Source organism: Betta splendens, chromosome 21 (genome assembly GCF_900634795.4).
Source record: "Betta splendens chromosome 21, fBetSpl5.4, whole genome shotgun sequence".
Classification (NCBI taxonomy): Eukaryota; Metazoa; Chordata; class Actinopteri; order Anabantiformes; family Osphronemidae; genus Betta; species Betta splendens.
In genome coordinates, this window is record NC_040899.1 from 13,714,531 (window position 1) to 13,727,261 (window position 12,731).

Sequence of the window (12,731 nt, forward strand, 5' to 3'; positions counted from 1 at the left end):
CAGTTATCTAATCTTTCTGACATCCACTTTACCATGTGTCAAACCTCACACCATTTGTAACTGCACAGCTTGAAAAGAACCATATAAGGCTGTTGTGAGCAGATGTTTGCATGTGGTTTCCTTGGAGGCATAAGTACCTACCTCATCTTTTACTGTATTGTTACTGTGCCAGTAAAAAGCGAAGGTGTGTTGTGCGTGGATGGGGTGTTGGGTGCTAGAATAAAGTGAGAACACATGTTTAGTGGGATTTTTTTCAGGTGAAGATTTACACGGAGTCTGTAGGCAAATTAACACGTAGCCAGTTAGAGGTGTGTGTGTGTGTGTGTGTGTGTGTGTGTGTGTGTGTGTGTGTGTGTGTGTGTGTGTGTGTGTGTGTGTGTGTGTGTGTGTGTGTGTGTGTGTGTGTGTGTGTGTGTGTGTGTGTGTGTGTGTGTGTGTGTGTGTGTGTGTGTGTGTGTGTGTCCAGCTAACAGAGTGTATGCGCATGGCTTTGTGTGTTTGTGTCAGTATTGTGCCATCTGCCGTGTGTCTTGCCCAGAGGCTCGGCAGTGGCTTGTTCTGGTTTTGATGGACACAGGAAGCAGGAGCAACTATTTAGGGACAGCCTCCCCTCTCCCTAGCAGCCCTTCTCTCCACCGCCAGCCGCCCACACCCACCGTCGGCTCTGCTGGTGCTGGCGAAAATCACGGGCACTCACTCTGATGATTTATGACCACACCTGAAGGCAGCCTAAGATGTTTGTGTGTTATTTTGTGTGCATTTGTGTGGAATTGTTGGAAGGTGAAGAGAGGAAAAAGTAGCAATATGCATTTTAAGAAAAAATTGGTGTGTGTGTTTCTGTGTGTGTGTGTGTGTGTGTGTGTGTGTGTGTGTGGCTTTGAAGAAGCAAAAGGTCAAATATATAAATAAGTTTTAGCTTCAAGCAGAATGATAAAAATTTGAGTTAGTGTTTGAGCTCTTAATTAACAGCTTTTTTGCGCATAAAGGAAAAAATGTGTTTCATGCAGGTGTGTGTTCTTTCTGTGCTGGGACACCATTATCTCTCACCTGTCCTTCACGACTTGGCCACTCATTCTCTCTCTCTCCCTCCGCTCCTCCATGAACCTTGACTCTGCCAGCCTGCTGAAATGCAATCTCCCATAAAACCTATCAAATAAAAAATTCATATTGATACTCTCTGCCTCTGCTTTCCTCCACCTTTCCCTCCGTTCACCATCAGCGGTCCATGATGATAAACGACCGACTGTCAGATATTAAAGTCTGGAACACAATAAAAGAAGGATTGTCTACTCTTTCCACTACTTGCCACATCTGCTTTTTGGTTTCAGTGTTTCATATTAGTAAAAAATATACTTTTAATTCAGTAAATTTAGTGTCATGCACTAGTGAAAGGAGCTCAATTTTTAAAATGTGACACCTGATGAGATTGTGAACTTTTGTGTTAATCATCTTTGCATCTATTGTTATGTTGTTGTCCAAATTAGTTAGTTAATAGAGAATTAATCACAGCGTCTTTCTCACCAAAAAGTTTAAAAAAACATATTTAAATTTTTGAAAGTGAATTTTGTAGGACAATAGAATTAATTTAACCAACAACATAATTAGCAAATGAACTGATAATCAGAGTAATGGTTCCTCTATCCTAGGACACTTAACCCACCTGCACCTGCATGTCCCTGGTTACATTGACTGAGACATTACCTTTCTATAGTCTTGATGTATGATTATATTTACTGGTTACTGTCTGCCATTGGTTGCTGCTGTCAATGCATTCATCAATGACCTGATCTAGATGCATATTCATGCAGTAATGTTAGATTTCTTTTTTAAATGTCTATGTCTGTAGAGATAAACATTTAACAAACACATTTCTGGCAACCTGCCGTTTAAAAATAATGTGTATTAACACTTATTTCTGCATTAAGATGATTAATAGTGAGCAAGTGATTAAACGTTGACATTTTATGAAACATGTGTAGAGAGGGGCATACTGTAAAATAATATTCTGTGGGGTATTCACTAATCAATGAGAGTTTTGTTGGTGAAATAAATGGGCAAAATATAAAATCATGTTTAAACCAGAGAATACTGTAGTCTATGCCGTGAAACACTAAAGTTGTGTACAACAGAGCACAGTACCTAACGTTGCAACGTTCTCCTTGATATTTGTAAAACTCCAATCCTCTCATCTTAAGTCAGTCTTAACTCATCTGCAGGGCTGCGTTCTCCATGACCTGCTGTTATTCCAGACGTGTCTGGGCTTTTTGCCGCCCCTCTTCCTAACCCTTGATTTTTAACAATACTACAACACAGTAAGAGACTGCTGAAGAAAGCTGCGTTCCAAGGTTTCACTTCAGTGGCTCCTGTGCGTAATCAAGCTTCCTTTCTGACCCGCCCAAAACATCCAGACTAGAAAAATTTTGGCAAGCCATCGCTTCGATGCAATTTAAGGCCACATAGTTTGCCGACTGTTCAGCAACATTTTTACCATGACAGGCTTTTAATATGACTGTATTTGAAAGGTATGCAAGGTCTAGCATTCATGCAATATAAAAGGTTTTTTTTTTCACATTGACCTGCATCTATATTAAAATACTTTCTGTACTCAACAGTTTCCCTAAGAACCTTGTGAAAACCTTTTTATTCACAAGGCTCGCTTTTCGTAATACTCTTTTGTTATCTTATTTAGGCAGTAAAACAGCAGACATCTGTTCAACCCAGAGCCATGAAATCGCAAAGATTTCAGAAAGACGAACTTTTAACAAAGGATTGTTAGGTTTTGTCATTTGTCACAGTACATTACATTGGTTTGGTAATGGATAGTATCTTGTCTGTGGTAAAACCTGCGAGAGCAACACATTTATCTTTTAGCACTTCTGGAGCAAATTGTTTAGGCTTGGACACATCAATTACTGTGCATTCAGGCAGTACAATATTCAGTCATCTTTCACTGGAAAAAAGGGGGCTTGTTCCATTAATAGACATCTAGCTCACCAGCATCACATAATAGTGAACTGAAAAGGTAAAAAACTGTAATAACAAAAAGTCATTAGTGTTAAAAATGCCTCTGAGTTGTAATACATGAAGTATGTTCAGACTATTGAATTCTTTACTAGCATGGAGCGCAGCATTTACTGTAGGTCACAGGGAGTAGCAGGTACAGTACACAAATATTTGTGCAGCTATGCATGTTTTTCTTCCGTTGCTGTTGACCGAGGAAAATAGGGGACAGAACCTGTCTCAGCCTTGTCAACACAGCAGCATATCAGACCGCTGAAAATGGAAAGCATTTGTCTTTTAATATGCTGCTAATGTAGTTTGGGTGACAGTAATATATTCCCTCATGGGCTCGAACATGAGGTAATGCCACTGATGCATTTCACTGACAGTTCAGATAAAAACACAACCTTTTTAAATACAAATTGTACAATTTACAGACAGACTCAATTGATTTATGGCTTTTTTTCTAACATTAGCTTGACTCTGCCACACCTCAGTGAAATGCTAAACACTAAAGGAGTTGAATGTTTGAAATATGTGTATTACCTTTCACAACTGTATTTATTTATTTATAGATAAATTCTTAAATTCCCCTGTAGAAAATGAGTAAAAATAAGTAAAATATTCAGTTTTTAGGTGATTATGATTTAGGTAGTTACAGTACAGCAGAACAAACATTGGGTACAATTTTGTGTGCGTGTGTGCACACTGCTTTAATTGGAATATATTATTGGAATATGGGCTTTATTTATCAAACAAATTTCACATATTTGAATTTTCTTTGTCTGATTTTTTTTTGTTTTGTTTTACCAAAGTATCTTTGATTATGACTACGGTTACACAGGAAAAATACAGGAACATGAAGGCAAAGGTCAGGTAGCTAGGACAGACAGAAAACGTATCTTTAAATAAATGGTCAGTGAGTTAGTTAAGACTAATACACTTGAGCTGGCCTGTAAATAGACATTGAAAATGTACATTTTTTTTTCCATTAATTTCTTATTTGTTGGAGTCAGCAAAAACGGCGCCTTTGGATTAGGAGGAGCTGTAGTGAGTTAGCAGTTTGAGCCGAAACACTGGCCTCTATGCAAATTCGAATGCGTCGACTAGAGCTAATGGACATAAGTTGATATATTTTTGTTTCTGCCTAATTTTCATGTCGGGCTTACTTTTAAGTTTCAGCATAGAACTCGCAGTGATCCAGTTGCAGAGCGTACTGCTAATTTGATTCCAGTCAGAATAGATTTTTGTTTTTTTTAATTATTCAAAGTTAGCGCTTCATGAAAGTAGGAATATTTGATTAATTATTCATGCTTCTAGCTTTCAATGTATTTTAGGGTTTGAAGTTGGTTGAAATGATTTTAAATCTAAAATCTGGCTTCACTAGCCAGCTTGAAACCCACAGCTTGCCAAGGACAGACCTTCCTATTGCCTTCTGTTTTAGAGGAGATAATGATTCTCTTTTACTTGGAATAGGATTGCATTTTCTATCTTTCATGTCCTCTATTCTTCCCTCACCTTTACCTTTCCATCTCTCGCTCCGACACCCCTTCCCGCCTCCTCCCGTCAGTCGCCCGCTGCCGGTTCTCCCTCCACGGTTTCGACGCTCTATCGCTCCGTCACAGCGCCAGCGAGGGATGAGAGACAAATCAAAACCACCTTATTTCCCCTTAGTCTCTCTCACCATGCCAGATTGAATTTGAGGTTTTTCATCTACTTTCTCATCTTTCCCTTTTCCCTGCCTCCCTCAGCGTCCACTCAGAATTACCTGGAACTGAGCCGTTTCGCAACTTGATGACGCAGTATCATTTATGCATGTGGAGGGGCATAGTCGACAGCCCTCATCACTGATTCTTTTGACTCACTTTAATTTCTCTGCTTCAGTTTCCTGTGTTCCAAAATGGTCCATACTAAGTCTACTTTATCAAGGGTCCTGTTTTATACGTATTCCAGTAGAATAACAGTTGTTGTCTCAAAGAACTTCCATATTCCACATTTTGTCGAATTAAAAACAATGAAGGCAACTGGACAACTACTTACAGTACTGTATGTGGACAACCATGAATGGTCATTGTTACTTTGAACAGCAGTTGGCTGAAGATCATCTGGATCGACATGCTACCATAAACATTCAACATTTAACAATAATGTTTTATAAGAATCACGAATCTTAGTGAAAGCAAGGAATGTATAAACTGATTTGCCTCTATGCCTCTGTCTGAACTACAATGCCTTTTAGAACCGTGCATCCATTTCCTTCTGGCTCGTCTTGAGCACACACATTCACAATCATGCACACTCCTACGCTCACTTTATGATTTCTTTCTCCGAGCTGATTGCACCTGATTTAAGCAGTGGTTACAGATTTATGACCAAGGCGGTCTCTTCTCAAAATCAAAACTGACAAGCCCATTTGCATTGCGTGCCGATAAAACCACACTGTTGTGTGTACGGGGGGGAAGACTTGGAGGAAATATGTGAGTAAAACCTCATTCCTGTTTTGCCTTCAGATTTCTGCTGCTGTTTCTGACCTGCTTTGTTCATCCATGATTTGCTAATTAAGTTGGAATTAGAAATCTACAAACACAAGGTCTTCAGTAATTGAATAAGTTCAATATTGTGGGTATAGCTTTAAGATGTGTGTTGTAAACAGGCCTTATAAGCTGTGCAACACATGAAGCAGTGCAAGCAGAAATGAAACCACAAAATACACAAGATGGAGAAGTCTTAGAAAAATAAAGGAATCTACGGCTTCTGGGGAACAGAGATCTAAACCTAAAGCATTTAAAATAAGTTGTAGCCATGTGAAAGAGCTGCATGTTGGTGTGGTCCTGACCATATGCAGGGTGAGGACACCAGGGTCCTGCTACTTGAGAAAAAAATGACTTTCCTCTTCCACTTTGTTGGATATGCATTACTCCCACCCATCCTCTCTTCACCCCACCTTTTCATTTTCAATTATGGGTTGGAATATGAATCTTTAATAGGGTGATAATTGTGCTAGCATATTTGCTGTCACCCACCATTAGCCCAGATTAATTAGCCCATTTAGTTTAGCTTAAGAAAGTGTCTGGTTGAGGAATGGGGGCACCGATGGAAGGCGGATAGAGAGCGACTAGAATCAGCACAATCTGTTCTTTATCATAATGCCATCTTTCTCCTGCTTTCCCCTCTGTCTCTTTGTGTCTCCCACTTTTCTGCCTTTTCCCTTTTTTACTTCTTCCTCTTCCTACGTACTCTGGGAGTCTGTTTCATCAGGCTGCACTCCTGCCTCGCCCTCGGAATTTTTGTCATACTGTGACTTTAAAGTAAATGGGGGAAGTCAAGCACTTGAAACTTTCTTATGACTATTAACTCTATAATTAATGCCTATATACTATGAGGCAGGGTTGCAACTGTTCCTACTAATTCATCCATCCATTACCATAACTGGATTTCCTCGTAAGAGTCTCCCGGGAGCTGGTGCCAAATCTCTGTGGTGCCATTGAACTGTAAGCGGGGAACACTCATCACATGAAGACAGAAAACCATTCACACTCACAGGTGTATGAGTGATTTAGACTCCCCAATTAACCTGGCTCCATGTCTTTGGATGGTAATAGAAAGCCAGAGTACCTCTAGAAAACCCACTCAGACACAGAGAGAACATGCAAAAAGCAATTCCCTTGTGACTCTGTGAGACATATATGCCATATAAAAATAGGTGAATAACAAAAACTTCCCTGCTCAAAGTATTTTTTGTGTATTATCAATGTTTCAAAGTGACAGATCTTTTTTTTCCCTAGAGCTTTTTTCTTTTAGTGGCAAAAATGCTAATATCAATAGTCTGTAGAAGCATCTAAACATCGAGATATTTCTCTCATAAACAGATAAAGATCCAAATAGGAGCTTAAAGTGAGCTGTTTAGTTTATTATATTGTCAAGGGGCCTCTAGCACAATTCAACATAAATGTTTCTCAAGCAGCGGCCTATTTCCACAACCTGCAGATGCAGAGAAAGTGACTGATTGTCTTCAATAATGAGCCACTTATTTCATATTCAGTTAATAATTACTTAACGTAAAACAAAATGTTTTTTACTACTTAAAATTATTCACCTTTCAGATACGGTAGCAGGAAGTTTTTGTTAGTCATTGTTAGTGTGCACAGTATTTCCTTACGTGGCTTTAATTGCATTCTCCACCTTGGCTTGAGTCGTATGTACGTGTGGCAGTGGAGTGAGGTGCCTGTGTCACCAGCCGTACATCTCGCAGCAGGCAGTGGGAAATGGGGTCTAATCGGACCGATATTAAAGTCACAATAGACTGCTCCTGCTATTAAGCCTGCCAGCTCTGGCCTCCTCTCTCACCTTGGTACCTCTCAGTCTGAATATTTATATGCTTACATTATGACCTACCTACACAGTGCGAGCTGTGCATGCTTCTGTGTGTGTGTGTGTGTGTGTGTGTGTGTGTGTGTGTGTGTGTGTGTGTGTGTGTGTGTGTGTGTGTGTGTGTGTGTGTGTGTGTGTGTGTGTGTGTGTGTGTGTGTGTGTGTGTGTGTGTGTGTGTGTGTGTGTGTGTGTGTGGTGCCCTAAACTGAACATTTATCATCACTGTACTGTAGCTGCTCAAGGTCTCAGATGTGTGTTTATGTGCATGTGTATCACTCACGCGGTCCAACTTTCTGTCCCCACACACTCAGGTGCAGCGGGGACAAGGCTGCTGTCAGGTCAGAGCAGACCCGTCACCATGGATGTGGATGAGGAGGAGAATATGAGTGAGTTGATGTGCTCTTGTCCTTCTGTCTTTCCAATAACAGCTCTTTGCTTTTAAAAGTCTGCCTGTATTTTTGTTTCCGCTCCTTTAATGTTTGCCTGCATGTCTTCCCTCTATATTGTGTAATCAGTGTGAACACATTTTAATCACTTAATATTAGCCCACATTTTTTAAATAATTTAACATGCAAAACCCACAGAACCTGATGAGTGGAATGCAAATCTGACCACATCAAATATACTGTTTTTTTGTAATGTTGTGCCAGTGATTATTAGTTGTCCCTACCTGAGCATGATGGAAGTTTTCGTCCATCCTTACATGAACCAAGACACAAAGGAGTACACACACACACACACACACACACACACACACACACACACACACACACACACACACACACACACACACACGGCTGATGTGAAACTTTCTGGGAAAGATCTAATCATTACATCTGAGAGGCTTCCGGTCAGATTCCCTCTACCTCACTTTCATTTCTTAGAATATTTTTCCCTCAACTCCAGCCTATTGAACTTTAATTAGACATTTTTGGTTTGAACTCAGCAAGTGAGCCTCAAAAGGCACAGGAAGGCGTGCTTGAATGTTTCCCTTCAGCTCAACAATTTTGAACTTCCATTCAAAGGGAGCCATCATCCCGCCGGCAGTCTAACCTGCAATACAGATCAACGCTCCTCATTGTAGTGTCACAATCTGTGTTTCTCTCAGAGGAGAAGCATGTTGTTATGTGTTAGGACTCGAGAGCAGCATCGCAAAACAGACTTTGTTGTCTGTGATGCCTCGTTCTTGTGGTTCTACTCTTAGTCAAAAGATATATTTGAAGATAAAACTTCAAGCTCGCCCAATACCACCAGAGGGAAACATTAAAGCATTTTTAGCTTTTATGTGACAACCTTAGCGGCTCTTGAAATTCTTTTAATCACATTCTTCAATCGTACCAAAACCCAACAAACAAGTTACGCTTGAAAGGAAGTGGCAATAAAAGCCTTTTTTTGCCTGTATTATTAGGTTCATACAACCCCCACAGTGTTTTTAGCCGAGAGAGATCCAAGCATATGGGAGTGTTTTTCCTTTGGGTAACTAATGGATGCTGATTACACAAATGCTGGCGTAATAATGGCCATAACTGCATGTTTGTGACATAATTCAGTGCATGTTGTGACGGCTGTTGCTCTATGGCTATGGCTTTTGTTCGCTCATATGGTCTCGGGATCGGGATGACAACTGGATATCCATCGTCATGCAAAAAGTCATCGCACACCGTTGAACCAATAATATCAGTTTTAAACCTTGAGATTTATCGACCTTGATATTTATGGAACCATTTTGGAATGTGTGCAGCATGCAGTAGTTCACATTATTTGCTTATCATACCCCACAAATATAATTCCTTTTGATTGACCTCTAGGTAAACATGTATTTAAGTATTGAGTTGTCATTTCCCAAGATACAATAACTAAAATTGTAATGTATTTTATCCTTCTTCTTTGTTCTGTATATTTTAAAATGCCTCATGTAGATAACACTACAGTATCTGTGGTATTGATTGCAGATCTACTGTACTTATTCAAAACTTTATTAATTAGCAGACAGTGCAAACGCGCGCACACACACACACACACACACACACACACACACACACACACACACACACACACACACACACACAAAGAGCATTGCATGTTTTCAGAGCTCAAAGTGAAGAATGTGCATTTTGTGTTCATGGTTATAAGGATAATTGTTTGTTTACTTGAGATGTGTCATGTTATAGAATGGAAATGGTAGTGGCATGTCAGTAAACACTGCGACTTAAAAACGTGTTCTCTGACAAGCTCCACGGGGGGTATCTCAGAGGCGCAAGGTCCTATGAATGGCAGGTCATTACAAATTGAGATTTTGCTCATTTTCTTAAATAATGACAGTCATGCTTTTCAAAAAATGGGTGAGCAGCATTTTAACCCCACCCCCTCCCACCGTGTCACCAGTCAAGTCTTTAGGATCCTGCAGTAGGGTGGAGTCTTCTCCTTCTGCCTCTTTGATGTATTCTCCTGTTTGCCTGGCCCTCAGCTCCCCCCCTGCACTCCTCCCCTGCACTCCCTCAACCCAACCTACAATCCCACTCATGCACACTGCGGCCTCTCTTTCTCCTGAGTACCGCAAGGAGTAACCTATCAAGCCTTTGCTGAAGGATGTTATAAATGAAAATTTTTGCCAATATTCCATCCACTTTGCAAACTGGATTCAGTGATATGTGTTCCCTGGTACAGTATTTCAGAACCGGTGTTTTACAATTGAACACTTCTGAATAGAGCTAATTTCTCTGTAGGCAGTCGAGCAGTTAAGCATTGATAGAATGGTTGAGGAACAGCTCTGTGTGGATGCGTGTGTCTACGTTGAGTATTGATTTGTGTGCTTGTATATGTGTGCATTTATGTTTGAGACCATTAACTTGTGAAAATGTGCAGTTGTGATATATTACACTTTTCTTTTACTTTACTCTGAAGGTTTGACCTTATACAGTAAATACATAAATACAGCCTTATCTTTATTCATATTTTATTAAAGTTAATTTTAAGAGATAAAACAATATAATACAATTGCAGTCCAAAACTTCTTTCTTGCTTTGAATGTTGACTCAACTGTGTTTTAATGTTGTACTGTTTGTAACATATATTAGTGGACTGCAGTTTATTAAGGGAAGTCAAAACTAATTCTTTGTTATGCTGTGGTAAAGGAACACAAATCATTGGTTCAGTTCCAAAGAGTGATAAAGGAATCTATAAATTTTGCATTTACAAGATCCTGCAACGAAGGCGTTGTAAGTTACTCTTTCTGGGCACCGCAGGTTCGAGCAGCACCGACGTTAAGGAAAACCGAAACCTGGACAACGTGTCCTGCAAAGACGGGGTGGGAGTGGCTGAACAGCTGCCCAATGGGAGTGGTGCGGGCAGTCGAAAGCGGCCCCTCGAAGAGGGAAACAATGGTCACGCGCACTCCAAGTTCCGGACCAAGAAACGCAAGAAAACCCCGGGGCCGGTACTGCCCAAGAACGCACTGATGCAGCTGAATGAAATCAAACCAGGTCTGCAATACAAATTGTTGTCCCAGACAGGACCGGTTCACGCACCAGTTTTTGTCATGACCGTGGAGGTCAACGGACAGATGTTTGAGGGCATGGGCCCCACAAAGAAAAAGGCTAAACTGAATGCAGCTGAGAAAGCGCTGCGCTCCTTCGTCCAGTTCCCCAACGCGTCCGAGGCACACCTGGCCATGGGGCGAACGCTGACGGTGAACACAGACTTTACCTCTGACCAAGCTGACTTTCCAGATATGCTCTTCAACGGCTTTGAGACCCCGGCTGCACCTGAAGAATCCTTCTATCTAGGATCCAACGGTAGCAGCACTTTAAATTCACTAGGCGAGTACCCGCTGCCTACACCGCCTGGCAGCAACCTCGTCCAGCCCCCACTGCCCCCTCCGTCAGCTTTCAGCTCGCCCTCCAGTGGCAAAAACCCCGTCATGATCTTAAACGAGCTCAGACCAGGCCTCAAATATGACTTTGTCTCGGAGAGCGGTGAGAGTCACGCCAAGAATTTTGTGATGTCGGTAACGGTGGATGCACAGACGTTTGAAGGCTCGGGGCGCAACAAGAAGCTGGCGAAAGCCCGGGCGGCACAGGCCGCCCTCTCAGCACTCTTCAACATGCAGCTAGACCAGACGCCGTCCCGGCAGCCCATACCCAGAGAGGGACTGCAGCTCCATCTACCACAGGTGAGAAATTCATTGACTTCTGGAGAATTACATGATTTTAAATTGACCTTGTTGCAGTGACTGAGAAGGTCTAACCCAGTATAACTATAACAAGCACTATAACGGTGCCTATTGGTGATTCAGTCCATGATTACAATGCCAGCCTCGTTGGCGGTGTTTAGGAATTCAGCACGTGACACGTTTAGTTAACATTAACATCAAACATTAGCCACTTCTGTGAGATATCGCAAGCCATTGATGCCAGCACTATTGTCTTCATCAGCTGCTGTTTGAGCAGAATACGAACACATTTCAGTCATTATGAGTTATTTAATTCTGTCTTCATAAAAGCTGCCAGTGGAAAAGAATTTGACCTTGTCAATCATCACTGGGCTTGAAAAGCTAATTAAAATCTAAGCAGAAAGTCACAAATGACTGAAGATTAAATTACAAAGAAGCTTTAAAACATAATAATCAATGCCGTGAAGGTGGGTATTTAATTTTTTATTTTCTCAACTAGACAAAGGGTTTTAATATAAGATATGTACTGTGTACTGTGTTGTAAGACAATGATAGCGTTAAGCTGTAGACAGCAGACGTGGCCAGAAGGAGGAAGGGAAATATATTCTTGCGTGTTTTAAGATTTTCTCTAAAATGCTACACCTGTCAAACAGCTGTTCTACTGGGTTATCATTTACATCTCACTTATATCACGTCTGCAGTGACTGAAGGCAGGAGGTTGCCTCAGAGGTGACTGTCAGTCAGGTTCATGTGTGACAGGAGATACCACAGTTGGTGAAGCTAATCAGTGGAGCACACTGCCAACTCCTCAAAGTCTTCTCTTTCTTTTACTCACTTTCACCACTTGTCGACTGATTTTATTTAACAAGCACCACCCACTAATTGTTCCATTAATTCTCTGTCGCTTGGCACAATGTTTCCATCTGGCAAGGCACTAATAGGGAAAATGGTTAGATCCCACTGCTGTTGTCAAAAGTTTACTTTTGGATTTCTAATCAAAGTTTTGACGTTGTACTAAAGGCGTTTAAAAATGTATTATTTTAATTTATTATATTAATTTCTTAAACATTTTTAGACATTTGATTGATGAGATGATGAAATCTAAGCGATCAGTACTGTAACTTTCTAAACCACAGACGACCTTGGCATTCGAAAGTCAAATGATACGGCCACGAATGGGTGAGTCTGA

The 12,731-nt window shown here is 40.9% G+C and overlaps 1 protein-coding gene across 5 annotated transcripts in view; it reads left to right on the forward strand.

The window, feature by feature from the left end:
* adarb1b (adenosine deaminase RNA specific B1b) overlaps window positions 1–12,731 on the forward strand; it is an 82,023-nt gene that overhangs the window by 59,459 nt on the left and 9,833 nt on the right. For all 5 annotated transcript variants that reach the window (XM_029137422.3, XM_029137425.3, XM_041068959.2 and 2 more), the window contains 2 exons: window positions 7,683–7,757; window positions 10,617–11,542. In XM_029137422.3, the coding sequence (XP_028993255.1) occupies window positions 7,730–7,757; window positions 10,617–11,542 (954 nt within the window). In that variant the 5' untranslated portion in view covers window positions 7,683–7,729. The remainder of the gene's footprint in view (window positions 1–7,682; window positions 7,758–10,616; window positions 11,543–12,731) is intronic.